The sequence below is a fragment of the Colletotrichum truncatum genome (genome assembly GCF_014235925.2).
Source record: "Colletotrichum truncatum strain CMES1059 chromosome Unknown Contig_0001, whole genome shotgun sequence".
NCBI lineage: Eukaryota > Fungi > Ascomycota > Sordariomycetes > Glomerellales > Glomerellaceae > Colletotrichum > Colletotrichum truncatum.
In genome coordinates, this window is record NW_027222398.1 from 5,172,378 (window position 1) to 5,199,267 (window position 26,890).

The 26,890-nt window shown below is 48.9% G+C and overlaps 13 protein-coding genes across 13 annotated transcripts; 7 read left to right on the forward strand and 6 right to left on the reverse strand.

The window, feature by feature from the left end:
- Positions 1–696: 696 nt before the first annotated feature.
- On the reverse strand, positions 697–1,227 carry CTRU02_201449 (uncharacterized protein; the record flags this gene model as incomplete). The annotated part of the gene is made up of 1 exon (XM_036732553.1): positions 697–1,227. The coding sequence occupies one exon, from the start codon at positions 1,225–1,227 to the stop codon at positions 697–699; it is 531 nt and encodes a 176-aa protein (XP_036575670.1).
- An 899-nt stretch (positions 1,228–2,126) lies between these two features.
- CTRU02_201450 (heterokaryon incompatibility protein) lies at positions 2,127–4,352 on the forward strand (the record flags this gene model as incomplete). Its single annotated transcript, XM_036732554.1, has 1 exon — positions 2,127–4,352. The coding sequence occupies one exon, from the start codon at positions 2,127–2,129 to the stop codon at positions 4,350–4,352; it is 2,226 nt and encodes a 741-aa protein (XP_036575671.1).
- A 169-nt stretch (positions 4,353–4,521) lies between these two features.
- On the reverse strand, positions 4,522–5,872 carry CTRU02_201451 (ubiquitin conjugating; the record flags this gene model as incomplete). The annotated part of the gene is made up of 2 exons (XM_036732555.1): positions 4,522–5,670; positions 5,729–5,872. 2 exons carry the CDS (start codon positions 5,870–5,872, stop codon positions 4,522–4,524), a joined length of 1,293 nt encoding a protein of 430 aa, XP_036575672.1.
- A 1,066-nt stretch (positions 5,873–6,938) lies between these two features.
- On the forward strand, positions 6,939–7,778 carry CTRU02_201452 (carboxyphosphonoenolpyruvate phosphonomutase-like protein; the record flags this gene model as incomplete). Its single annotated transcript, XM_036732556.1, has 1 exon — positions 6,939–7,778. One exon carries the CDS (start codon positions 6,939–6,941, stop codon positions 7,776–7,778), a length of 840 nt encoding a protein of 279 aa, XP_036575673.1.
- Positions 7,779–7,983: 205 nt separating this feature from the next.
- CTRU02_201453 (FAD-linked oxidoreductase-like protein 2) lies at positions 7,984–9,498 on the reverse strand (the record flags this gene model as incomplete). Its single annotated transcript, XM_036732557.1, has 1 exon — positions 7,984–9,498. One exon carries the CDS (start codon positions 9,496–9,498, stop codon positions 7,984–7,986), a length of 1,515 nt encoding a protein of 504 aa, XP_036575674.1.
- A 4,170-nt stretch (positions 9,499–13,668) lies between these two features.
- CTRU02_201454 (uncharacterized protein) lies at positions 13,669–14,043 on the forward strand (the record flags this gene model as incomplete). Its single annotated transcript, XM_036732558.1, has 1 exon — positions 13,669–14,043. One exon carries the CDS (start codon positions 13,669–13,671, stop codon positions 14,041–14,043), a length of 375 nt encoding a protein of 124 aa, XP_036575675.1.
- A 335-nt stretch (positions 14,044–14,378) lies between these two features.
- Positions 14,379–15,610, forward strand: CTRU02_201455 (cytochrome P450; the record flags this gene model as incomplete). Its single annotated transcript, XM_036732559.1, has 5 exons — positions 14,379–14,562; positions 14,618–14,825; positions 14,885–15,054; positions 15,108–15,499; positions 15,566–15,610. The coding sequence occupies 5 exons, from the start codon at positions 14,379–14,381 to the stop codon at positions 15,608–15,610; spliced, it is 999 nt and encodes a 332-aa protein (XP_036575676.1).
- A 172-nt stretch (positions 15,611–15,782) lies between these two features.
- CTRU02_201456 (uncharacterized protein) lies at positions 15,783–16,739 on the reverse strand (the record flags this gene model as incomplete). The annotated part of the gene is made up of 2 exons (XM_036732560.1): positions 15,783–16,665; positions 16,729–16,739. 2 exons carry the CDS (start codon positions 16,737–16,739, stop codon positions 15,783–15,785), a joined length of 894 nt encoding a protein of 297 aa, XP_036575677.1.
- Positions 16,740–17,834: 1,095 nt separating this feature from the next.
- Positions 17,835–18,475, reverse strand: CTRU02_201457 (uncharacterized protein; the record flags this gene model as incomplete). Its single annotated transcript, XM_036732561.1, has 2 exons — positions 17,835–18,340; positions 18,418–18,475. 2 exons carry the CDS (start codon positions 18,473–18,475, stop codon positions 17,835–17,837), a joined length of 564 nt encoding a protein of 187 aa, XP_036575678.1.
- A 729-nt stretch (positions 18,476–19,204) lies between these two features.
- CTRU02_201458 (uncharacterized protein) lies at positions 19,205–20,227 on the forward strand (the record flags this gene model as incomplete). Its single annotated transcript, XM_036732562.1, has 3 exons — positions 19,205–19,505; positions 19,558–19,841; positions 19,895–20,227. 3 exons carry the CDS (start codon positions 19,205–19,207, stop codon positions 20,225–20,227), a joined length of 918 nt encoding a protein of 305 aa, XP_036575679.1.
- Positions 20,228–21,318: 1,091 nt separating this feature from the next.
- CTRU02_201459 (uncharacterized protein) lies at positions 21,319–21,477 on the forward strand (the record flags this gene model as incomplete). Its single annotated transcript, XM_036732563.1, has 1 exon — positions 21,319–21,477. One exon carries the CDS (start codon positions 21,319–21,321, stop codon positions 21,475–21,477), a length of 159 nt encoding a protein of 52 aa, XP_036575680.1.
- Positions 21,478–22,442: 965 nt separating this feature from the next.
- Positions 22,443–23,120, forward strand: CTRU02_201461 (GNAT family; the record flags this gene model as incomplete). The annotated part of the gene is made up of 1 exon (XM_036732565.1): positions 22,443–23,120. The coding sequence occupies one exon, from the start codon at positions 22,443–22,445 to the stop codon at positions 23,118–23,120; it is 678 nt and encodes a 225-aa protein (XP_036575681.1).
- Positions 23,121–23,416: 296 nt separating this feature from the next.
- On the reverse strand, positions 23,417–24,352 carry CTRU02_201460 (uncharacterized protein; the record flags this gene model as incomplete). Its single annotated transcript, XM_036732564.1, has 1 exon — positions 23,417–24,352. One exon carries the CDS (start codon positions 24,350–24,352, stop codon positions 23,417–23,419), a length of 936 nt encoding a protein of 311 aa, XP_036575682.1.
- Between the last annotated feature and the right edge of the window lie 2,538 nt (positions 24,353–26,890).

Genomic DNA, 26,890 nt, shown 5'->3' on the forward strand with positions numbered 1-26,890 from the left:
TAAAAGGCCAAAAACAGATCAATAGCTAAAACGCAACCACGGCAAAATCAAAAAATGAGAGGGACGAGACTCGAACTCGCGCGGGTTGCCCCACCAGGAAACAGATGTTAAGCTGACCTTAACCTGGCGCCATAACCAACTCGGCCACCCTCCCGATTCGTACCCTAGCAGGGTTGAATGGATTTCGATGGGAATTCCGAGAATGGAGAAGCTCATAGTAGCGCATAACCTCGACTAGAGGGTGCCGGACTGTATTCGCAAGGTGTCGTCAGTAGTGTTGTGGGTTCTGCCCATATTAAGAACCCTAGTTCTAGCGGGGACTGCGGGACCTAGGCTTACTAGTGAAGACGAAAGCTAATAATGCCTTCGACTTGAGAAGTGAGCATGAGGTTTTATTTAGTGAATAGGTAAGCTGTGAGATTGAATGTTATGTTGCTCTATGTCTCTGAAGCCAGCATACATTTACTCTCCCCATACTTGGGTGCTGTTCGACTGCACAATGACTTGCTTTGCCAGAAAATGTTTGAGCATTTGTTGTAGATTACACAAAATACAAAGAGATCACGCATATGGCCGCGGGCATTAAAGAGCCATGAGCATATGTTTCTGCTTACTTTTGTTTCGCTTTGTCATCGTCAACACCTACCCAGGGCAGAAGGAAGTAGGTCAGAAAGCTTTAAAATTGTCAAAATCATTCTAAATCATTATCCTTCCCCCCGCGATATTGCTTCGATTTGGCCCCGTACCAAGCGGCAATAGTGTCATTGGCTCGACTCCCGATCCGCCCAACGCCCGACTAAACACAAAAGGATGACCAAAAGGCAGTGAGAGCGCATACCCCAACAACGTGAGTCCACAGCATGCCAGGGCTGGAGTCTTCCATAACAACAAGGCTCCTTCACTAACGACGCCAAAAGCGGACGGGTATTGCATCGCCACGTCCATGGCGAAGTAAAATGCAACATAGAAGCAGATGCGGGCTTTGACAGAGTTGACATTGCTCAAGAGGCCCATGATTGATGCCACAGCGACACAGCCGATGGTGTCTACTAAGGACTGGACGCTACCGGACTGGCCCGTCGGGGCTCCGGCTGCGAGGTAAAGAAGGGGCCAGGAGGCCAGACTGGCGCCGAACACCCAGGTTCTATAGGAAGCAAAAACATGTGGGAGCTCAACGACCAGGACTGCGATCGGAAAAAGACTAGGATAGAATGGTGAGCACGTCATGACTTAGATAGGAGGTTTTGGAAGGAAGATGTTCTTACAAGGCGCTTATAAGCGTGCCTATCCATCGATATGGCCCGAATTGCGCTCGGATACCAATGAAGATGACCCCGGTAATGCTAGCTATCGACAGAAAAGCTGCTGAGAGCACACCAGACCTATTTTATAGATTGTGAGTGAGCGAATCGTGGGCTGGCTCCGACTTCAGCTTACCACTGAGCAAAGATGGCTTTACCTGGTCAGCATGATGGACTCGTCGGGTCGTTCTAACTGGGTACAACTTACTGCTGTTTTTGAGCTTCAGGTCGCTCTTGATATTCGCGTAGAGGGTCATTTGAATTACTCGCCGTTAGTACCCAAACTATACAGCCAAAGTCAAGCAGTATATATCAGTCAATAGTTGCAATGGGGATGGGCCCCTGGGAACAACCGCCTATTTCAAGGTTCACTACAGCCTAACGTTATGTACTACCTTGATGAGGACTCGTTTAAAGGCCGGCGGCAAGATTTCAGGGGTAGCATATGCATACACACGCAGTACAATCCTAGCTTCCGCTGCACAGCCATTGCCGATTCCCTGCGGCATGTTCCTTCTGCTTACTGGGGCGCGAAGGATTGAGGATCCAACCCTTGGCAAGGCACCCAAAACACCTCAAGCTAGCCAATCATAACGCAATTGCCCCAGTGGCGTTGAGGCGCTTATCACTAGATGGATGATCCATGTCAATCCCCAGGCTGTACAGCATCTCGCATGTATGGCCGCCTAGCCTCATGTCGATTTCTCAGCTTGGGTTTTCATTATTACTGAAGCTTTTGAACAAAACATCATGTCGTGTTTGAAAAGAAGACGTTGGCCATAGTGATAGAGTTGTGATAGCTGTTGTGTTCTTCCATAAGCAAACATGCTTTCTTTCTTCAAAGATACATCGTCTACATTGCGACCAACAAACACGACACCGGATTCAGCTCACCCTAGCATCGCCAATCAAGATCATGACCAGAACACAGACAGAAGTCCCCAAACTGCCGAACAAGCTCGCGTGGAGCCTCTCCCTCAATTCTCATTAGTACCCGACGGCCCAGTCTACACCCCACTTCCCCAGAACTCCATTCGCCTGCTGAAGCTCCGATACGGTCATGTTACAAGCCCAGTCGAATGCGAGCTCACAACGTTCGCCATCGAGGAGGCACCAACCTATGACGCTCTGTCCTATGTCTGGGGCCTCGAAAGCTCCTCCGAGCCCATAATCTGTAATGGCCATCGCATGCCAATCCGGAACAACCTGATGCAAGCCCTTCGCCATCTCCGTCCACTTCCCTCATGGGTTGCCCACGACATCTGGCCCGAGACTCACGCTCTTCACTCAAGTCACAATGCCTGGAAGGGCATTGCTCGCAATCGCAACGAGATGCCGCCGGACGACAAGTTCCAGCAGAACTTCATCTGGGTCGACAGCCTCTGTATTAACCAAGCCGATACGGCGGAGCGAGAGGAGCAAGTAAAGCTAATGGACCGCATCTTTTCTCGCGCCGAGACCGTAAAAGTTTGGCTAGGACCTGCCGACACTTCACAGATTGCTGTTCAACCGCTCAATACAGAAAGGGTACCAAACATAGGGAATGGCTTGCTTACTGTTAGTGGTCATTTCGCACGACAGCGGCCCGTATATCACCTCTTGCAGTACGGAACGATGCCACTGGTTCTCGCCTTCATAGCTCAAGCCATTCGAAACGTTGAAGGTGCCGAGAATTACCTTGCGAAGCTGCGTCCGCCATGGGATCTCGTCCATCGGAATAAAGCGTACGGGTTGCTTTCTCCGTCAGCCGACGAGTGGACAGTGCTTCGGAAATTTCTGACAAACTCTTGGTTCGACCGCGTCTGGATCGTACAGGAGATCGTGCTGGCACGAAGGGCGGTAGTGATTGTAGGGGATTGGCAGCTGGAGTGGGCGGCGTTGGGACAGGCGGCAGCGTGGTTTGAGGATCACGGATACGGCATGCCGGCAAACTACAAGTTCTCGAGAGTGGACAGGAATGATTTGCTGCCTGTGGCAAAAGCGGCAGCAATGTGGAGGTTGAATCAGGCTATCGACAAGAGGTGGCCACTTCTTCAAATGCTGGCAGAACTAAGGAGTCGAAACGCGACAGACGAGAAAGATAAACTTTACGCCACATATTCGATGGCTCATGAGACGGAGACGAACTCTCACGGGCTGCCTTTTTTGCTTGAACCAACATACTCAAGTGCTCCAGGGAATGAGGAGGCATGTGCGAAAGTCTATAGGGATCTTGCGCGATTCCTAATCATAGAGCACGGGGACCTCTCAGTTCTTTCACATGTCGAACAAACACGAGTTATGAGGAGTGCCGAATGGCCATCGTGGGTACCGGACTGGAGACAGGTGAAGGCATCTGCCGAGTTCATCAAACACAATCTGGACGCCTCTTGGTATAACGCAAATGATGGCAAGAACATGGTCATTGGAGACTCTTTGGATCCAAACAGCCTCTCCTTGCAGGGCGTTCGCGCTGCTGTTGTGAATATCTACAGCGAGAAGCTGAGCTCGTACGGTTTCCGGCACATCACATACCAAGACGAGTGCCAATTCGTCAAGTCGGCCTGGAACCTTTACATCACCAGTCTAGCAGGTGGTAAACCAACCAAGGAGGGGCTTCGAGTTTTCCTCTCGACCCTCACTGCTGGTCTCACCGACGAGCAGATGGCTGTAAACGATGACCCCGGCTTTTTCTCTGACGCCAAGGCTTGGTTGGCGGAAAACACGCCTGATGTTCCGCTGTTTCACAGTCTCGGAGAAGGCTGGTTTGCAAAGCAGAGAAGAGCCCGGCGGAACCCCCATCGTTTCCAGGCTGCATTCACGCGGGCTTGTTCTGATAGAGCATTTTTCATCGCGAGTGGCGGCTCATTGGGGATAGGTCCGGAGACCATGAGGTCCGGAGATATCGTTGTTGTGCTTTTTGGTGGAAGGGTTCCGTATGTGCTGAGGCCTCTGAGAGATGGGGATTATTCTTTTATCGGAGAATGTTATGTTCATCATTTCATGGATGGGGAAGTCATTAGGAAATGGCAGGGAAACAATCTTACTCCGGACTTCTTTTGCCTTAGATGAAGTTTAGAGATCTGCTACAACCCCTCCATATCAACATGAAAAGGCAGCTCAGTATATATTTGGACCAACAGTACCCACCATAATACATATAGCTAGAATTGCTTCAGGATTATACACGCTTCTCAAGTAGCTGATAATAATATATTGAATCCATTGCTCTCTCAATTGGCTAAGTGTCAACTGTTCCTTCGGAGGCCTTATGATTAAGCAACAAAACCAACCTCAGAACCCACCATACGGCTGGCAGCATGAAATAAAGCATCGTATTGATGCACAGCACTTTGACCTGCACTATCATCAAGCGACGCCAACTTTGACGAGAGAACGAACGCCAGGCACCGCTCATGGACAAATAACCCGTACCACCAATGTGTCGCGGTTCAACGAGACGTCCAAAAATCTGTCGGAACGAAACGACAGGTTTCGCAACCTGCGGCAACATGGAGGCCTGGATACGGAAGAGAACAGCCTGGATAGGAACTACGAGGATCAGGTAGGCACCGTTGCCGATAACCAAGGCCATCACAGTGCTCCACATGCGCCTGGGTTCCATGGTGAGCTTCACGCTCGACACGCCAAATGCGGATTTGGCCTGTTCGTTAATCCACCGAGCTGCATTCAGCGCGAGCCATTGAAGAGCTACGGGCATTGCGGTAGCATGAAACGCATCTTTGAACGGCGGTAAGTTCGCCCGAAACGACTTGACTGCGCCGAGAAAAAGGTATAGGAGTGTCCACCAGCCCATGAACAGATACTTTAGCGAGCGCAGATGCCCAAGGTGTGGGATGATACGGGACGGGCTCCAGGGTGTTGGGGGTGTGACGATGATGTGAACCCAACGTGTGCTCAGCTGGACTGTAGCAAGGGAGATTGCGAGAGCAGGCAGGCCTGTGGAGAGCTCCGAGTTAAGTGAAGGGGATAATTCCCATTTCTTATCTGACTCTGGAGATCGAGTAAGAGTGGCGAGACTGTATAAGACCTTGGCAAGAATGGTGAAGAACACGATCATAGAGAAGGCGAAAAGGCCGCGGAACGAGGCCAAACGGCCGGAGTAAAGGCGAAGACGCGTGTCTATGCAGCGCAGTGAGGCTGTTAGGGGACTAGGTCTGGGAATGTCGTCGTTTGGCTCAGCCAGATAGTGTCTGTCGTCCACGGAACCGGAAGTAAAGTCACCCTCAATGCTGATGTTGGTAAGTGGGTTGTCTGAGAAACGGCCACCGTTTCTTTCCCAAAACAAATCATCATAAGGGTCATCCTCCTCTTCAATCATAGCGATAGCTACGTAAAGATGGTTTAATGTGTATGCCACGTGTATTGTCTGCCAAGATGTTCGTAAGTCAAGATGTCAAACATGGCGACGAACGCGGGAGGCTTACGGCAATGATGAAAAGAGGGATAATAACAAGAACCAAGAGCACTAATGATGGCCCTAAAGCGTCCCAAGGCGATGTTCCTAACTGGGGCTCCTGGCCGCCTCGAGTCCCATTCCCAGCAGTGCCATTTCGAAAGGCAAATGACATTGGGAAAAGCTAACTTGAGTCTGTTCAAGGTATTGTAATCGATCAGACAGTCCAGAATAGGCATAAGAAGATGCTTAGGAAAGGGTTAAATATCCCAATCCTTGACAGCTGGTCAGGGCAAAAGTATCCTGCAGAACAGATAAATTGCTCAAATGATGCAGATTGTCGTTGAAGGTTGATGATGGGGTTGGCAGTCATTTGATTGCAACGACCACATGTACCTGTGCGCCAACACCGATTACCTTCTTCTTCCTTTCCGTTGTTATCATCACTATTCTTCGTAGGTCTGCGGCAAAACTTCATGCAGAAAGCTGCTGCCTGATAACTGATAGGGCGTGGCGAAGCTGCATAAGCGCTCTACAGCCTCATCGGACTAAACACCCACCCCTGCCGCCATCGCCTCTTGGGAATCTTGCCTCTGATTGCACCGCCACCGTCTCACGACTGCATATCTTGGCGTCCTTGATAGGAACACAGTAAAGATGAGTAGTTCATCATAGTGCATTCATAGGCTGAAAGCGGTAAAAATATAATAGTAGTCGAGAGAATTTCTGCTAATAGTCTTCTACCAATACAACGGCTCGAGGTGATCTTAGTCATAACTACCCTGATGCATGCTCTTCCATTGTAGGTAGGAAAAGTATCCACCAATTCTTGTAGATCTCACTGTATTTGAGAATTCACTCATCCTTTCTCTGAGCCCCTGATGTACCGTATTTTTCCCCCTATTCAGACTTAGTAATAATGCCACAATAGCTAACTTGGAGGGTTTATGCCATCAATTTCCTTCTTTTCTTTATAACAATTGATTGAACTCCCCATCGTACTTATATCAAAGTATCTCTCGGAATTTAGGCTACGGCTTGTATCGGCAGGATGCGGGTACGCCCTTCGCATGTCACTAGCGCAATGCTAGACTAATTTTCCCCCGCAAACGCCTAAAGAGTCATCGCTGTAGGCAATATGTCAACAGCCCAGCTCTGTTATCTCTTTCAAATGCTGTACTCGAAATCAACTCGTGCATGACTCTACACAATCTATCATTAATACCCATCTTCTATTCAAGATGGCCAACGAAATTGCATTTAAGTTGAAACAACTACACTCCCCCTCATCTCCCATCATCTTCTCCAATGTCTGGGACGTTGCATCTCTCAACGCTATCCTCTCCCTGAACACCGCAGACACCAAGCCCGTGAAAGCCATTGCAACAGCATCATGGGCCATTGCCGCAATCTTGGGAGTCAAGGATGAGGATCTCACGCTCGAGCAGAACCTCGCCGCCATCGCACAGATCGCCCCGGTTGTCAAAGCCGCAGGCTTACCGCTAACCGTCGACATTCAAGACGGGTACGGCGAGAGAATCGAAGAGGTCGTGCAGAGGGTGATTGCGTTGGGGGCGGTGGGCGCCAATATCGAGGATAGCATCCCGTCGGCAGGGTTCGGCAAAGGTGTCGATGGGTCACTGTACGACGCGCAGACGCAGGTCAGTCGCCTGAAGAGGGCGTTTGCAGCGGCAAAAGAAGCCGGGTGCCCTGACTTTGTCGTCAATGCTCGATGCGACGTCTTCCGACTGGAGCCGTACTTCGCCAACGACGACCAAGGGGCTCTGAGGGAAGCGGTTGAACGAGGCCGCATGTACCTCGACACGGGAGCCACGACTGTTTTCTACTGGGGCGGTATGGGCAGGGGCTTGCGCACATCGGAGGTTGAAGTGCTCGTGCGAGAGCTCGGGGGACGCGTTGCTGTGAAGCTTGGTGATCAGCCTGACTCGCTTTCAACGCAGGACCTAGGTAACATTGGCGTAGCCAGGATCAGCGTCGGGCCCAGTCTTTACATGATTGCGATGAACGCTATGAAGAAGGCAGCTGGCAGGATACTCTCTGGAGGAAAGTTGGCAGACTAAAAGGAGGTCTCTACAGTTGCAGATGGCAGTACAGGTAGTTCTTGTTTCCAAAGGAGGTGTTAAAAAAAAAAAAAAGTTTGTATTGTCTCATAAAGATGAAGGGGTCAAGTATGTGCACCGACCAACTGAGGGTACGATCTAAGTTCAAATATATAGAAATGCTTTCAGTATGTGGCCCGCCAAAAGGGTTCACCACGCCATTCGTCTACTTGTTGATGGCAGCAGGGGGCTCCTGGCCAGGCAGAGGAATGCTCTGGGGGTGGGCGGTAAACATGCCCTCGGGGTCATACACGGTCTTGAGTTGCTGGAGCTTGGCGAAGTTCTTGCCGTACAGACGCTCGCTCCACTGGTCAACGGTAAGAGCCGTGTCGCGGTAGTTGACGAAACCACGGAGAGGCACGCCCTCAGTCTTGAGCTGCTGGCGGAAGGGCTCAAAGCCGTTCTGCATATAAGTAAGACCGTCCGCAGGGAACTGGGTCAAGCCGGTGGCAAGACGGCCTTCCCAGCGGATGAGCCAGAGGCTGTTGGCGTGCGCAAAGGAGGTGTCTCCATCCTTGAGCTCGCGGGTGGGCTTGCCGCCCCAGAGGTCGATAAAGCCGAACTTGGTCAAATCAGTGCGGTTGAAGGCGAAGGTGGTGTGCTGATACAACACGGTCGCGGACTCCTTGGTGAAGGGCTGGTCTGCACGGAGGACGAGAGCCTGGAGGTAGAAGCTGCGGGGAGGGAAAGTGTCAACAGGGATGTCGACTGACGGAGTGGCAACGTTCTCGACAGCCCAGAAGTCTTGGATGTTGCGGGTCAGGTTGGTGCCTGCGGGAAGCTTGGCAAGAAGGGGCTTCATCAACTCGTCGAAATCCTCAGGGTTGCCCCAGTAGAAGCCAGAGCCGGTGAAGGGCGGGGCAGTCAGAGACCAGCGGAGGGTAAGCTCGTCAGGCCAGGCGCCGGTGAGGACATGATCTTGAATGGTCAAAAGAGCATCCACACCGGTAGCAAGGGTAGTGTCGTTGAGGGTGATGGTGTAGTCGATGGCCTTGGGGTAGGTCGGCTTCCAGGTTTTGGTGGTCAGGCTGAGGATGATGCCATAGGAGCTGCCGGCTCCCTGAAGAGCCCAGAACAGATCAGGGTTCTTGGTGCGGGAGCACTCCGCGATGGTGCCGTTGTACAGCATGTACGTAGCACCCTCGAGATAGTCCATGGGAGTTCCAAGAATACGAGAAAGGGAACCAAAGCCACCTCCGATAGAGGAGCCGGCCAGGCCAACCATGTTGGCGCGGACGTGGGGGAACCGGGCGCCGTGCTCCTTCCAGAGCCAGCTAACAACGGGGCTCACAAGAGAGCCGCCGCCATAGGTGAGCAAACCGGTGGCGTCGTCATAGCTGACGTTCTGGAAGTGGGTTAGGTTCAGGGTCAGGCCGCCGTTTGGCAGACTGTAAGAGCCGTAGCAGTGGCCACCGTCCCGAGCGGCTACGACGACCTTGGCCTCCCGTGCGCAAGCGAGAGCGGCGGCGACCTCGGGGGTGGTACGAGGCCAAGCGACGCCGGCCGGAGTGGGAGTGATCCGGCGCTGCCATGAGCGGATGTCGTTAGGAAAGGAGGCATTGGTCTCGGGGAAGGAGGTAATAAGGCCAGCTATCTCGAGACAAGTCTCCAAGTCCTGTGCCTGGGCAAGAGGGGCAACAAGAGCCGCGCCGAAAGCGACGAAACTGGAAAGGCGAACCATGATGCTAACAAAGCTAAAGGCGAAAGAAGGGATGAAGTTAGAGCGCCGTGCTTGGGGAACTTCGGTCGGAACTTCTGTGTCCTAGAGAAAGCATGAGCAGCTCTTTATACCAATCTGGTACGGCCCCTTAATTCCTATGATGTATGATTCGACCTCTTGGCAATGTCTAATTGCCCACATCCCGCCGGGTTATTGCCATTGCGAAGAGGGCATCGGCCTCTATGGGGCTTTTCACCCGGCACTGCCGGACGCCGGATGAACTATGGTCTGGTTGCACGGAGCAGTAGGAACAGGGGAGCTTGGCGGCCGCTAAGTCTCCATTGTCTCAACTTCAATGAAGATGCAGGAAGTTTCTTAAATTGTTTCCCAGCTTTATTCAGATAAAGTTTGGAGCTGCCAGGGATATTCCAAGCTGATGGGCCCATCACAACGGCGTCCCTAGTCCCTCGAGTCATTGTTCTCCGAGACTACGGGCGTATAATCGCTCCTGAGGCTCCTTACCTCCTGTAAATTCCAGCGCACAGCCACCTTCTAGTATCGCCGTGCCAAGACTGACTACCGCCTGAGAGATATTGCAGAGGGTATTGTAGGCCTTCCATGGATGAGCATCTGCACTTACCAGATGACGACGTGCAAATCTCACACATGTCCAAGTTCTGGGGCTAAGGAGTGACGAATTGTGACAACACTAATTTACTCCAAAAGCACCAGAGCCACTGTCTCGGACGAAGTAAGAGGCTCAACAATGCGTGACGACTGAGAATGTATACGGAGTTACACAGCCGGAGCAAAATTCCAGTGGTCCACAATAAAAAAGCCCTGAGTGCATGTGAGGGTTCATTAGCAACTCCAACACTGGGCCAATCACAACAACCGGATCCACACAGGATTCAGTTCCTTGGTTGTATAGTGTAGTGGTTATCACTCCAGATTTTGACTTGCATCAAAATTTCTGGTAACCCCGGTTCGAACCCGGGTACGACCTGATCTTTTGCAATTTATTTTGTCCACAATTTCCTCAATTGACGGTTGGCGTTGTTTAATCTTCGGTAGATGAACAGGATCTGCTGCCGGGTGTGAACAGCTGTCTGAACTTTAGACTTGAAGCACGCCCAGCAAATAAGTAGAAGTTTAAATCTAGGTTGGCTCCTCTACACTAACTAGATCATTCCAAACACAGGCTTACCATGTGATGAACTCGTTGCTATTGTTTTTATTTAAAGAGAATGCTAGCGACATCAGCCACACGGAGTGCTCCGTGCATGCCTGCCAACCAGTAAGCGAATACAACACTTAACTGTTCACCTGCTTGGAAGCCTCCTAAGCGAAGAAAGTTTAGCTACCATGTCTTTCGTTTTCGTGCTGGTTTAATCAATACACATCTACCAGCACAGTCGCATTGAAGTTTGGCTTGGCATGGTAGTCGAAACCCGCCCAGGCAGAATTGCAGCAAGCATCTAGACCTTCGCCTTTATTTCCAACCATCAAATCCCTGTCCCCTAGCCACATGGAGTCTGCTCAGCAACCCCTCAATGTTAATGGTCCCCACTAACGATCTGTACATTGCAATGCTTTCTAATGATTTAAAGTGGAATTTATTGACTTTTGCTTCAATTGATCAACACATGTTCTAAAGACTTGCCGCGCTCGCAGCATACCGTACATGGTCAACCGCATTTATCTTGGCTGGGAACTCCATCTCTGGGTTGGCGATAGCGATTCGCGCTGCCAACTTCTCCATGTTTGCGAAGCAACAAGCATTTTTAAGACATGAAGACATGGCTTGCGAGTGAAGACCACAGAAACCAAGTCTGATTACTTTCAAACTTCCATTGAGAACACGCCCTTCTCAGCTCGCCTCAGGTTGTGTATGATTTTGCCTTCTCTATTTACTCACGTCCATTTTCTTCCATCGTCAAGCCACTTCTCGTCCACTACTTGGCTCGAATTCAAGTAGCAAATAAATGCAAGCCTCCGATCAATGACATGCAAACATCCACAGCACTGTGACCCCGGCAAACGGAGCTTAATTATCGTTGGTGGAATAGCTATCACAATCGGAACCCTCGGCTGCAACCTTGTTCTTTAGCCGATGAGTATATCAAACTAGAGGATATAACTATCATTTTCTGGACATGGGTCACCCTGAATCAATTATTTGCTGCCGTACCTTTTTGTCTTGCGAGGACAGTCGAATTTTCTAATTACTAACGTCTTGTTGATGGCGGAGCCTTGGCGATCCTTGGAATTTGTATGGGAGATTTCAATACTCGTTCTCATTCAAATTTTCACCCAGAATAACCTTCCGAGAGTTCATGTCTGCGAAACAGCAAGGAAGTTGCTCTGAACCGGTAAATGAAGAGGTCGAATGTATTGGGGCTGTGCAGGATTACTCAAAGAACCAAGCTATCAGTTTTTTTGTGTTGTAGAGTTCTTGCATTTCCGTCATAGTATAGCTTCTGGCTTTACCGCGTCCTATATCTTCTGACGTTTATCTATCTTCGCTGTAGTGGGATTTAAAAAGCAACAGCGCTCTTCCTGATGACAGCGTGCTCTGCTTACCGAGAAACCCCAAGGTTGCCTGAATAATCAAACCATCTTCAAAAATTTGTTATCGACGCTCAGTTGCTTCATTATTCAGTTCCGGCGCAATGGAACCTCAAAGCAATGCATGGATAAACATATTGAGTTTGAGCGTAGTAAGAGGTATCGTTGAAAGGCTCATGTGCGGGAGGCATCATCTTCAGCCATTGTACTAGTGCTTAGACTAAAGTCTTGCGCTTCAATAGGCTTGCTATGTTGTTTAAGAAACTTGAAAAGTCATATAACGTTCAGAGTGATAGCTTTTGTTTAGGAAAAATCACACTTTCCGTTGGAGCGTATGTTTTTTAATACGCAAAGTTATTAAAATAGTTCGTTGAGAAAGAGTTATCTAGAAAAAAGGTTCTTTCAGTGGTTGGCACAAAGAACTACAATGTCAGCGTTTTCCAATGCCAGCAAGTTCAAGAATTACGAGCTCAGAAACATAAGACCGTTTCGCAGATACACACCCGAACAAGGGAGCACACTTTTGCTATCCTACTATAAACATAAACAATCTTCGGTGCATACAGAAACAATCAACCTGGATTTACTCCGATCAAGTTGTGAGGCTGCATATTGTGCCCGAGAAACTCAGGGACATGTCCCCAAAAATTGCATGCAATACATAACACAACGAAGAAACGTACTGAAAATTAAAGACACCTATTCTCAGACCCAAAGACCCTATTAATTGAGAACCATGTACTACCAAGAGAAGATCAAGCATACACTTGATTGGTGCTTAGCTTTGAAGTTCTAAAGCCTTTCCCAATTGTAGAACTTCATTGCTATACCAAATTCACACACCACCTCTGATTTCAGTACTTTGAACCTTTCACTTAAGAAGGGATTGAGTTATCTCTAATCGACGACCAGAAATTATCCTAGCCTTTGCATCAGGTCGCAGGCGTGGCCTTCTACTTTTCATACTGGGACTTTTTGAGCCTGTCATGGTTGCAACTCGGCAAAAAAGTCAGCTGTCGGCCACAAACCATCCCTCATATGCTTCTTTTCACCTCTGGTCAGTCAAATACTGACTAACATGTTACTGATTCAAGGACAACTCGTGGCGCCTTCTCAAAAAGGTACTTTGTAATTATATCTTGTCTTTGTGCGTTAGAGCCTCCGTGTGGCGTAGGCGCTGGCGCTTTATGGACCCTCCCAAGGCCGGTTTTAACCTTTCAAGGCGAGTATTGCATATACTGATAAACGTATCCCAAGCTTATTCAATTATGAGCGACTGGAAGTTCTAGGTACATATGATAGACTACGTGTCCTCACAGCAATACATAAATGCAGCTAAATAATTAAATTCTAGAGGAAAGTTAAGTTTCGAATTCTCATCGCTTTAGGTTTGTGTTTATCTTTAATCCCTTAAGTCGGGAAAGAAGGAACCTTTTGGGACCCCACCACGAGTAGCAAACTAAAACTGAGCAGGACTCATATACAGCTTTGATTTGTCTGCTCAAAATGCTTTGGTAATGGTCGGTCATATCTCATATCTCACACTTCCGAAGTGAATCTCTTTGTCTACTTTGAATCACCTAAAATCCGATCCGTTGACACACACAGTACTACCGTACCGTCATGTCAAAGCAAACCGTTTTTGTCTGTGGTGCTACCGGCACAGTCGGCGGTGCAGTTGCCAAAAATCTCCTCTCGGGCGGCATCGCCGTACATGCTCTTGTTCGCAACCCTGAAACACCTGCCGCAAAAGCTCTGTCGGCCATGGGCGCCTTGCTTACCCCCGGAGACTACGAGAACGAGGACGTCCTCCAGAAAGCAATGGTCGGAGTTACAGGAGTGTGCCTCAATCTAAGCCCGAACTTTGCCGACCAGACCTGGGAGTCGAGGACGGCAAAGCGCATCATGTCGACGTTCCAGCAGTCCCCAACGCCTCTGAAGACCTTAGCTTCATACTGGATCGGCTCTCTCTACCACAATACATGCGTCCAGCCGTGATCCTACCGTCGGAAAAGTTACCAACAAACTCTTCAGGCAAAGTAAATAGATTTGCGCTTAAATCTATCCCGCTTCCCAGGACACGAGAGACTGATACTCATTCCACGGCTCATGACGACGAACAACTCAACAGCACCGAGCTAAGGCTACGACAGCTTTGGGAGCAAGTGATAACGCCAGAGGTACTCTCTCGTTATCAAGTCACAAAGCATTCCAACTTCTTCCATGTTGGTGGCAGCTCAATATTGTTGGTTCAGCTACGAGCTGAAGTGGAAAGGGTGTTCAATACGACTATCTCTCTGTTCCAGTTATTCGAGTCGAGCACACTGGGAGGTATGGCAACACTTGTTGCACCAACCCCTGCAGTAACAGAGGTCTCCATTGAAGCTACAGGAGAACTGGCCCCGAGTATAGTGAACAACAAACATCATCGCCAAGATGATATCGACTGGGAGAAAGAAGCAGCTGTTGACCTTATAGCAGCAGTTACGAAAGTTGCGGCACATGCCCCATGGATGCGTCCGTTCTTGTCATCGAGATTCCCGGAAGTGAAAAAAATTGCGTCAACGGGTAGATGAAGCGGACAAGTTCCTCCGACCAGTTGTTGCAGCAAGACTTGAAGCTGAAAAGGACCCTGACTACCAAAAGCCGAACGATATGCTAGAATGGATTATCGATTCCCAGACTAGGTTCGGTCAGAGGGACCATAAAGAGCTCGCACGATATCAGCTTGCAATTGGCTTTGCTGCCATCCACAGTACTACGCTCGCAACTACCAATATGTTAGAAATTTCCCGCACTCAGCATACGAGCTCTTCAGAATGTTAACATGATGTTGAAGAATCTACACGCTGGCAGCATATCCTGAGCTAATTCCAGTTCTTCGTGAAGACATTCAGAAAGCGTTAGCCGAGAGCAATGGTTCCTTCACAAACACTTCGATGCAAAAGATAACAAAGTTTGATAGCTTTCTCAAAGAAACTATGAGATGTTATAATATTTTGAATTATGGTACGAACCAAAGTCTTCTCTGCCTCATTTTTCGAAGTTAATGAAGCTTGCAGCTTCGTTTCAAAGAAAGGTACTCAAACCATTCACTCTTTCCAATGGTCAGACAATTCCAGCCGGGTCGGTGATTGAGACGCCTCTCATCGGTATCAACAATGACGAGGAATACTTCCCGGAGCCAGAAAAGTTTGATCCTTGGCGATTTTACAAGCTGGCTGGAGCAAAGGTAAAACCGGGCTCAAAACAGGCCGATACGGTCTCCAATGCACAATTTGTGAGCGCGGGGCCAACAAGCCAGCTCTGGGGTTATGGGCGCCGTGCTTGCCCAGGCCGCTTTTTCGCCGTCCACGAGATCAAGATCATTATCGGCACATTAATCTTGAAATATGATATTATGAATGTGGGAGGTAGCAAGGAAAGAATCAAAAACTTGGAAATTGGATCAGTGGTATGTGGGAATCAGCAGTAGTGATAGCCTGTCATAACACGTCTTGCTAACTATCTTATCTAACAGACATCTCCTGACCCTACTGCGAAAATCCTTCTGAAGAAGCTGTAACAGATGAGAGGTTAATAGCCTATAAGCTGTATTGTGGTGCTCAAATAATTTTTGACTTGGCCCAAGATCGTTGTCCTCTGTGATGTTGTACAAAGAAAATATTGATCACTTCCATTCATATTTACTAGCCTACTGATTCCCGGCTGAGAACTAGCCTAGCCACAGCAGACACTCAGTATTGACCATTTGATGTTTTTTGGCCATGTTTATGCTCTGTGTCCATCTTGTCATATGGATCTCCCGACTTGGCTCCTCCAACAGCCGTACCGTGATGACCATCTGTGCTTTCATGCTTGTGAGGTTTCGCGACGTGCAACTCGTCTGAGTGCAGTGCAACACCAGCCTCAGCAGCGATTTTGTCGAGAGGATCTCGTAGGAGCATCATTGTCATGCAATGGTTGATGTGCATGAGAGTATCATATCGCTTCTCAATGACCAGTACACCATTCTCGCCACAGGCAGCGCCCTTCACCCCCTTGGCACACCGAGCCGCTTCCCACATCTTGCGCCAGTAAAAGACGCAATGAACCAGGTGCCATTCGTGCGTAGTGAAGAAACGCGCATGCTGACCGTGTCTTGCAGCCTCTGGAAGCTGACTGACCTCTTCCAGTGTCATTGGGTGTGTTTGGTTTTGATCGTGCCAGTATCCCCAGGTGTTGCCGGTCGTGTCTGGCTCATTAGGGCCCAAAGCTTCGAACTCCGCAGTCAGTGTTGGGGAACGGCAGTGCTTTGGTAGCCATGCTGCTGCGAGTGAATCGTAAACGCATCCTCTAGCCCTCGCTTCTTCTATCGTATCACCACAGTTGCAAGACAGCGAATGAGACTTGAACGTAGAAGGAAAGTGGGATGCCAGCAAAGTAAAAAGGCCATATACAGCGAGAAGGGTGACAATGAGGCGTGCTGCAATGACGAAGGCTCTTTTTGTGATTGAAGGTTCGCGCCGGAGGATAGTCTTGGATGTTTCGCTTTCGCGGCCTGCAATTTCTTCGTCTTTTGGAATCTTGGTGTAAATCAAGTCGTCTCTATTTGCCCCTTGTAAGGACAACTTCTTGAAGCTGTTTCAGCATTAGGTCAGAGGATGAGCAAACCAGACATTTCCAAATGAGAAGTTAACATACACGTTGAGCATGATTGTGAAGTTTTGGAGTCTTCCTTCCTTGAAACACAAGTAAGGTGAACTCTCTTGGTTCACTCACTCCAGGACACCTTACAAGACTGACCCAGAGCTGTGCACCCAGGAAGTACCTCAAATCCTGCACTTCTCTCCAAAAGTGATGGCAACACAATTACGCATATACAGGCTTCCCTCACGTCATTCTTTCTCAGACAGGCAGCTGCAATAATTGCGTGATGTTAGGAATAGGAGTGAAGGATGACATGAAGTAAGGGATTCAAATGGGGGATGCCGCAGATTAACTCCACGAATCTGGAATCCTGGATGCGCGTTCAGCCCCAGGAGGCGGCGCGGCCCCCGCGCCCTAAGCCAAAGGAAGAAGTTCGTTTGATCTGATCTTCGCAGTTCCGCTCGATGTGCGGGCCGCGGCTAGTACGCGATTCGCGGCCAGGGTATGCATAATTGTGCATGGTAGCACGCGAACTTTTGTTATCATCCTACATTTGTGGTCAACGAAACGTTGCTGTCCTTGGATGGATCTATGGCCCTGCATCCGCATGTAACACGTACACTCTAGATTGTCCTCCTTGTCTTGGTGTCACCTTGCTGTTTTGCCAAGATTCCTTTGAGGACATATTTCCTAATTCATTGCGAAGCATATCCAGCTATTCGTAGACGTGGCGAGTGCGGCGGGGTAAGTTAGTACTGGACGACATTCACGGCAAGCCTAAAAAGGCAAAAGCTTCTACATCCAAGCTTTGCTTGGCACACCGGTCACGGCCAGATCATGGAGCGAAAGTAGTGACTTCAAGATTGGACAGCTTACACATTTTTCAGGCTTACTTTCGTCTGGTTAAATTCAATGTAGTAGCGAGCGTGCTGATTTGCCTTGGTACACCGTCAAACCATATCCTCAATTCCTTAATGGCTTCCCAACCAAAGGCACCTAACTTCCATTTCACAGTTCTTCGGAACTTTGACCTAGGTAATGACTACATAATCTTGATGACCATGATGAGTTCCGACAATGTATGCACTTAATTCTGTCATGCATGAAAAGCTTTCTCAAAGGCACACATGAAAACTTGGTGCAGCTGCCCTATGCTTTAATCAAGAGTAGAAAGGGATTGCCTCAGCCTCGTTGTCAGAGCCACGCTTGGGATAGAATGGAATAGCTTCGGCCTCAGCGTTACCGTCTCTCTTGGGGTAAAAGGGAATAGCCTCTGCCTCTGCGTCGGCACCTCGCTTAGGGTAGAATGGGATGGCTTCGGCCTCGGCCTCAGAACCACCATCTCTCTTGGGGTAGAAGGGGATGGCCTCCGCTTCGGCGTCGCCGTCTCTCTTGGAATAGAAAGGGATGGCCTCAGCTTCAACATTGTCGCCTCTCTTAGGGTAAAACGGCAGAAGTTCAGCCTCGGCACCACCGTCCCTCTTGGGGTAGAAGGGAATAGCTTCGGCCTCAGCGCTGCCATCTCTCTTGGGGTAAAAGGGAATAGCCTCTGCCTCTGCATCGGCACCTCTCTTAGGGTAGAATGGGATGGCCTCGGCCTCAGAACCACCGTCCCTCTTGGGATAGAAGGGAATGGCTTCAGCTTCAGCATCAGCTCCCCTGATGTCTTTGCACCCAGCCAAAGTTAGCTACGACTGACTGACTGCAGACATGTCACCTGTTATTTTTTTTGTGGGCACGTACCGAGGGGAGCAGCGGCGGCAAGGCCAGCGGCAGCAAGGACAAGGAGCTGGTAACGCATTTTGGTCGTTATAATTCGTCTGCTGTTGGGGAGTCGAAGTTGAAGAGGTCAAGTTATGAGGCAAAGTGAAGTTTCCAAGTGTCTTCAAAAAAGGAGAAAGACTGGCGGATGGGTTCAGTCTTAAGACAGTATCCCTGGTCCTGTAGTTGTTTTATTTTGCCGCTTACATGAGCCACTTGTGAGGTTTACATTGCACAATGAGGGTGATGATGGGATAGACAATTAGGCGAGCTAATCTGAATCACGACGGATTGCCCCCCAAGCACGATCAAAACATCCACTCTTCACTTGCATCATGCGCGGTGCATATCGGTTAGGACCGGGAATTTACCCGATTCAGTATGCATACCGGAAGAAGAAGGTCACAACGGTATGTGAGCGATGATCAGTGATACTGGCTGCATCTAGGCCACCCACTGGGTCATTTGTGATGCGCCAAGATTCAGAAATGCGGCGAAGGAATATGCAGTGGAGCTTGAGGAGACCTGTTGTCGCAACTCGTAACAAAACCTAGTATTATCAAGGCAGGTAGATATGTCGGCATCCGCGGTGATCTCATTCGATATCTCGTACACGACAGGTTCGGTATGCTTCCCAGAATCGGACGCAGATGCGTTGAGCTGACGGTAACTGCCACTTTCCGTCAGGCGAAACCCTTTCCTTCAATGTTTGCCTTCATTTCTGACTTCTTTGTTTAGTAGTGTCCAAGAAATCACCGTGGACCCGACGATGGATACACGTGAAGGGCAATTCGCTGGCCGAAACGACTTCGTCAATGATGACGAGACATCATTGAATGGTTCGGATGAGCTCGCAGACTTGGAAAAGGCTTTACTGCCCGCCAGTACTGCAAAAATGCAGAATGACCGGAACAGGAACCCCAGTTCATGGTTTAATGTCCTATTGCGGCCGTCAGTTCTACTGACAACATTCAATATCGGCCTCTTCATTGCGTCTTGTGCCGTATGGCTGAGGGTATCAAGAGCGACTCCGAGTATCCAAGATCATTGGAAAGCCACATCTTTCTATTGTAAGCTCCTTTTCGCCCTCGTGTCCTCAGCCAATGCTTACTGTCTTGTCAGCCCCGATTCTAGAAAAGTTCGATATTCCTAAAGTAAATCGCGTCACCAACGGCACACTATACGACACGAATCCGCCATCCATCCTCCGCCAACGCGTTGGGAAAGAAGCTGACGACGAATGGCATCGCATCGGTGATCATGTCTGGCCCCTTGTTATCGGCGAGGCAGACGTGAGACGACTTGGTAAAGACCCGACTGTTGCAGTCAAGATCCCGGAGGAACTTGGTTATGGGTCAGACGCCTACATAGCCCAGACTGAGGTATTTCATCATTTACATTGCTTGGTAAGTCATAATTTTCCAGAACCTCCCAAAAGCAAGACTAAGACGGAAAAAAGGACATGCTGAGGAGAGAAATTTCTTATGAGCACTACTACGAAGCAAAAGAGGGACCAAAGCCTGGAGGGGCACAGCATCAAGCCCACATTGGACATTGCTTCGACATTTTGGCCCAGAACCTCAAATGTTCAGGGGGCGTGGACATGATAACATTCAACTGGGTGAAAAACTGGGATCAACCTTTTCCAGATTTCATGAACCACAAAGTCTGCCGGGACTTTGACGCGTTGCTAGAATGGGTCAATGAGAATGCAATGGACCCGAAAGTTTTCCAGAAGATGAAAGCCCCGCCACCTGGGTGGCCTGTATTACCGGAACCGGGTCCAGTCTAGTAACCCTCCCTCGCATTCCTTAGACGGCTGTTGTACTCTTTGAGCATTACCAGGCGCAAGAACAGAGGATGATAGATAACCAATACCATAGAAAACTCAACCACCGTTCATTCAATGACTCTTCTTCAATTATCTCAAGGTTTTGACAACGCATTGAATTCAAATCTGCTTGTCCTTATGTTCTCGAGAGGCTCATGTTGGGAAGCAACTACTGTCATAACCAAATTTCGTGTATCAGACAAACCCATAACTATATCAGCCAACAAGCCATGCAAAGATAGTTTCCTTCGATATAGGCACGGTAAACACGTCTTGAAAAGAACCACTACATTTGGTGCAATTGTTTGATGCAAGGTGTTGAAAACTCACTTCAGGGCTTTAAAACCCCAATCATTTGATCAATACGGAAACATGCGATATCCGAGCAGACTGTGACAGTGTCACATTGAGCGACGCGGTTTGTCTGAAGAATGTACGAGCCCGCGGTGCGACCTTGGACATTTTCGTCATTGAACTCCTCAATTCTACGAAAATAACACGAGCATAATAGAAGGTTGACTTCTTGTCAGAGCAGAAAGACATACATTTGTTCTGGTGTTACCATGCATACGCGTTTTTGGTCATAAGATATGCCCAAGGGATTATTCTATAGGCTGTTTGCACATGGATTGTAACCGTGATACTAATGAACTGTAATTCTTTTTTGTGATCAGGCACACAAGCCCTGTATCCTGTGCTCGCCCTCTGAGCATGCAGGATTGGCCTTCAGTCGATGTTTAAGACAGCGGATATATGCCCCAACTGTGCTCAAGGCGAAACCACCGCATCGTGTTTGAAGTCTGAAAAAGTGTTCAAAAGCATTTTGTTCCTTCTAGCCCTCCTGATTTGCATTGAGCTTTGTCAAAAGAGGTACGAGTGCAAGACCCGAACTTGCGACTCCATCGCTGATATTAAACTTAGTGCAATAGGTATACACCGACCTTCATATTCACAATGAGACTAGCAGTCTTTCTTCCCATTGCACTGGCGCCAACTTCGGCGGCAGTTTACTGCGAGGCATCCGCATACGTTGGACGAGGGCAAATCGGGGCATGTACTGGCCAACGCCTCCAGCGTGCGAATCAGACACAGCGGGGAATCAGCCAATGTTTCACAGCGATCAATGGTGCGTGTGGGATAGTCGCAAAGCAGAATGGGGGATGCAACTGCACAGTCAATTTCTTTTCTGGTGGACACTGCAATGGCTCTAGGGTTGGACAGCTGTCTTGCCATGACGTGGGTGCAGTGAAGCAGGTCAATTTTGACCACTTCAACATAAGGTGTGCTTGACAAGGGATGGGTTTGAGACATCTTTGTTCGATGTCCACGTACTAAGAGTTGAAGATAAAATTGAGATAATCTAAGACGCTTTTAAACATAATCATCAGACTGATACATATATCCTCATGCCATGCCTGCTTTTAATCCGATTTTCAACCCTGTGATTGTTGCTCGTCTTTAAATAAACTCAACACCTAGTTTCGGGCATCTTCCAGACCCCACTAGCAAAGCTTCCCCGCTCAACAGCCGCAGTGGGTACTGACCAAGACTGGTTATAGTTTTTGATAAAGAATTCGTTTCCATCCAATTAGGGCAGAGTGCCAGAGTGGTTAATGGGTGTGACTCGAATTAGTGTCGCTATCACATGGCTTCGGCCGCATGAGTTCAAATCTCATCTCTGTCGTGATATCTTTTGTTTTTTTTCTTTGTATGTGCCATATGGACCGCTGCCTACCAGTGTAAAAGACATTTTTGTGGGTTGTTTATTGACAGAATATTACCATCTTGGACCGTGGGCTCGCAGTAGCCTTTTCAGGTGTTAATCATATTTATGGTTTGGCTCACGTTTCTTGGTGCCTATAGTGAGACCTGGATTTAATCTGGCCTGCCCCTCAAGGGACAGGGTAAGAAACAGAACCCCAGCCCCAAAACAGGTATCGTAGCCGCTGAGGACCATCCTAAACTAGCAGTTGTTTGCGCATTTTTCCGTCTCAAATACGATTAATGGCGCGCAATGTTCCGCATCTGCCAACCAAACTTTGACTCGACTTCCACATGGTTGTGGTTCTTTGATAGAAATTGAACCTATCTCCTGGTCGGCTTTGGTTCCAGCACTTAACAACCACTACTACTGCCCATAAGCCTCCTGATATCCTTGTTGCTGGTCAGTTTTGAAATGGCCCCGACAATGAGACCCGCCACTACGGGGGACGGGCCGGCCCTTGCCGCTGTCTACCTCTCAGCCTTCAGCGACAACCCAGTCGCGAAGACGTGCTTCCCGCCAGATTCGCCAGAGTGCCGCCAGCTTCTAAGCGAGATGTTTGCGGAAGAAGTGAGCGATGCCCGTTCCCATGTTTTCGTCATCACCGATCCGGATTACAAGCAAGACCCGGACCTGGTTATCGCCTGGGCCAAATGGGTGCGGCCGGCAAGGGACGGCGAGGCGAACGTACCCCCGCCGCCACCGCAGGATTTCTGGCCGGTGCAGGGCAACCCGGAGTTTGCAAACAGGTTCTTTGGGACCCTTGCAAGGAGGCACGCGGCCATCATGGGCGACGTGAGGCACTGGTACCTTGAGCTTGTAGTCAGTCGCAAAGACCATCAAGGAAAAGGCGCGGCTACCCCTTTACTGCGCTGGGGTTGTGGCAGGGCTGAAGAGGAGGGGGTACCGATATTTCTGGAATCGATGCCCAAGGCAAAGGCAGTTTATGAGAAGTACGGTTTTCAAACGGTGGACTACTTGGAGTTCCAAGTCCCGAGCGGGGAGACCATTAGCCAGGACTTTATGTTGAGGAAGGGAAAGAACAGCAAAGATAATGAGAGGATCTTGGAAAACGTCAGGAACACGTGTTAGAAAAGTCTCCATACAGTGAAGTTTATCACGCTCAAGTCATATAGGCCATTGTCACTTTAGAAACAGTTCCATGTACTGGTAATGTTGCTTGTATTCTTCAAATGAGCGAGCCAACACCTCAAGCACCGATTGCTTTCCTTCGTGTTCATCCTTTAAAGGGTACTTCCAAATGGAAGTTTTGGGAGTCGAAATAACACTTTTAATGTCTGTCTTCAAGTTGTTTCCCTGAATCCTCTTTTGGGTGTACACTCCGATTCCATCTTATCCACCTTTTCAAATCCATCCAGTCCAAACCTTCAGAGCGGCTTACCCGACGACAGGCCTTGAGCCAGAGCCAAAAGGTTGGAAACCGTTCCCACACTGGCAGGTTCCCGTGTAAAGCTCTCGTTGTAACCCCACTGCGTGACGTACAGGCTGTGCACGCCCTTGGCTACAATGGCGTTGATATCGGTCTGCAGGGTGGAAATGGAGGCAGCTTGGTATGGCTGCCAGCTATCGTAAAAGTCGTGAATCAACACGGCAGACTTGGCCCTCTGGGCCGCATTGGACGGGAGACTGTTTAGCGATGCCGGCGTAAACGGGGTGTAGGTGTTTCTAGGGCATCGATCCTGAGGTGCGTTCTGATCGGCCGTGTAGCACGTCTCGATCGACAGAATGGCGTCCGCAACGTTGTAGAGTGAAGAGCTGGCTGGGTTCACCGCAACACCAGGGTTCAAAACCACAGTGCCAGTCGCGGATTTGGCGTAGTTGGAGATTTGTGTGTAGTATTGGAGGTGGGAAGGGTCGGTGTTGACCTCGTCGAAAAAGATACCATTGATGGAGATGTTCCAGGAAATACCATCCCAGTCATTGGCCGTTGTCCATGAAGCATATGTGTCGACCCCTTGCGTAACAATGGAAATGCTGCGAGGCTGAGGCTGCACTGTACCCAAAGTCGAGATGTAGCCGAGAGTTACGGCGTTGGGACGTTGGTTGATCTGGCCGATCCACTTTGCCCAGTCGATCTTGGTGCCGGCTTCATTGGCGAAGGGAGGCCCACTGTTGGGATTGATGATGACATTGAAGGTGAGGTCCGGATGAGCATCAATGGCTGCAATGGTAGCCTTCCAGTCCACCGTGCCATCATACGGCTTCTGGAGGTCGTTGATAGGGTACACGTACAGAGGCAGTAGTATGTTGACTGTTGCACTTGCAGTGCTTATAAGAGTTGTGAAATGAAGTAAGAATCTCATGGCTTCAGAGTAATGAGTCCCTTGGGCAATATCACTTGTGAAGAATAGAAGTAGCTTTGCCTGAGTGGTTGCTCCCTGAGTTCATGGTTGTATGGCTTGTAGACAGAAGTCCCTTTATATACCCCATAGCTTGAGAAAGGTGGAGCTGTCAGCTTATTCTCGACTGTGTTCTACTGCCTCATGGAGAAACGACTTAGGCCATGTTCTAGGCCCTGCCGTAGGGTGCACTTCTGCAGGGGTGAGCTGAGCTAGCTGAGCAACCCCTTGCGTGGTTGCCTAAGACTCGGCCCGGCACGACCGAATAATGTGACACCAAAACGTCACTAGCACATAGCATTGTATTTCTTTTACCCTAGAGTCGAGCATCGCTAGGGTACGGCAGTCTTTGCAGATACTCCAGATGACCGATGTCGAAGCTGGCTTGCTAACTTCGAGCCGCTTGAGACACTACAAATCGCAGGGTTCAAAGGCTATGTACGTAATAAGACCGGTTTTGTTGTTGCAGATCTGAGAAATGGCTACTTCGGTATGTTTCAAACCTTCATGTTCTACTTGTTCGTGGTTCATAGCCTGATCGTGTCCCGAGGACTGTAGGAAATGACTTGACACGACACAACAGTCTCAGAATAACATTAGTATTGACAACACGACTCATCAGCTGGCCTCATGAGTCTGAAATAAACATAAGTTTCCGGTTATTTAATAATCGACAAGAAGAAGTAGTTTAAGGAAACTAGGAAACTGCTTACCACTTGAAGGCGCAGATAAATAGGGCGCATCGGAGCAGATTGACATTTACATTTTGCCCTGGATACCAAGAACTCAGTTGTCTCTAGTGGTCATTCAAATCGACCAATGAGGTAATGAAGGGTTCAGCTACGCAATTATAGTGGCAAACGAGTCCGGAATGCCCGAAATATTTCACTCATGAGATGTTAGCCTTGGACGGCTAGGGCACCCCGAAACTCCAGGTGAGGGGTGCAAGACATACATAGAGACTCAGAGACATTGCTGTCTCACAGGGGGTGATTTGCTGAAAAGAATTGTCGTCGACCGAGATCTTGTCGTCATTGATATTCTCATTCAATTGTCTTTCGAATGTTGGCAGAAGTTGAAGCTTGTTGACGCTCGCTTCTTGTTTCTGCTTGCTTTTGACTTGCAAGGGGGATAAGGGCCATGAGAAACCACAACCACTTGGCCAGCCTTCCATCTTTGTCGATTCCTGCAAGATTCATCATCCTGTTGCCACGCTTGCCATCGAAGCGAGGGAATGAAGATGAGGCTGCACATGATGAGGATGAGCCCGGTGCTTCACAAACTACCGTCGAGTACAAAGCTCACCAAAATGGTATCCTGTGATAGGCTTGGTTCTGGCTACCGTATGGATTACTTATCCTTCCAGCTTCGAGGGTTTGGGTAGCATTCTACGTCTTGAAGGGACGCTCCACTCCAGACATGGCAAAAAAAGGAAATGCAGCAGCTAGTGCTGTCGGGAGGGAGATAGATGACGCGACACCGACCGAAGACCCAATTCAGCAGAGCTATATAGTAACAAGAGATGTCGTGGCTGAGAAACAGAAGGAACGAAAATTTGCATTGGATTTATCGGCGTAGTTATTGGCGTGACAGTCTTGCCTCTTGTCGTTTTGACATGTGGTTTTTAACTTTTGCTTTACAACTTTGCCGATCTGGTTCAGGCCATCTGAGGTACGTGCTTCTCTTCGCTTCTTCAATATTAGCCACACTGACCACCGCGCAGCTTGTTTGTTAATGCAGACTTTCAATTCTGATGTGAAAATACAGCAGATCAGATTTTGAAATTGCACTGGCTTGCAGTTTCAATCAATAGCTCCCGCCCCTTAAAAAGAACAAAGAAGTCTCAGCAGAAGAATCATGCGAGGGATCACAACGTAGTTGATTGAAACGTACCCTGAGAGGTTCCTATGAAGATGTTAATAGCACGCCCGCTGGCTCCGGCCCGTGGCTCTTAGGTATGTCATCCATGGGAAGGATCCGGCAGATATGAGACAAAAGAAAGTTCTAGGGACTGGGGTGGAAAAGTGCAGGACTCTATAATTAACTACTGCTAGCTATCTGTGTATCGTGTTCTGGATGTAAACAGACAAGTGTCATCCATGAATAAGACATAGGAGATTATAGATAGTGGGTTGAATGAGAATTCCGAAACTAAGCCATTACTCGGTATGTAGTTATGTAGAGTAAGTAGAACTAGGCGACGAACTAAATAAACCAACACGTCTGTTACGACTCAACCAGCTGAAGTACTGGCCGACGTAGGTGCATAACAGGGGATAACGACAACGGATTTGTCATTACCGAAGCTTTTGCTCCGTGTCATAGTTGGTTGCCCTTACCTGTGTATGCAATGATCCCTAGTATCTTGGCAAAAAAACAAATGGTTTTCTACCAAAAACATACAACACCAGATAATCGCTGCCTTGTCACCAACCCAACTACTAACCCGGCCTTCACAGACTTCAGCTATGGCTGCTTGGCTTCTAGAGGTCACAGGTATGC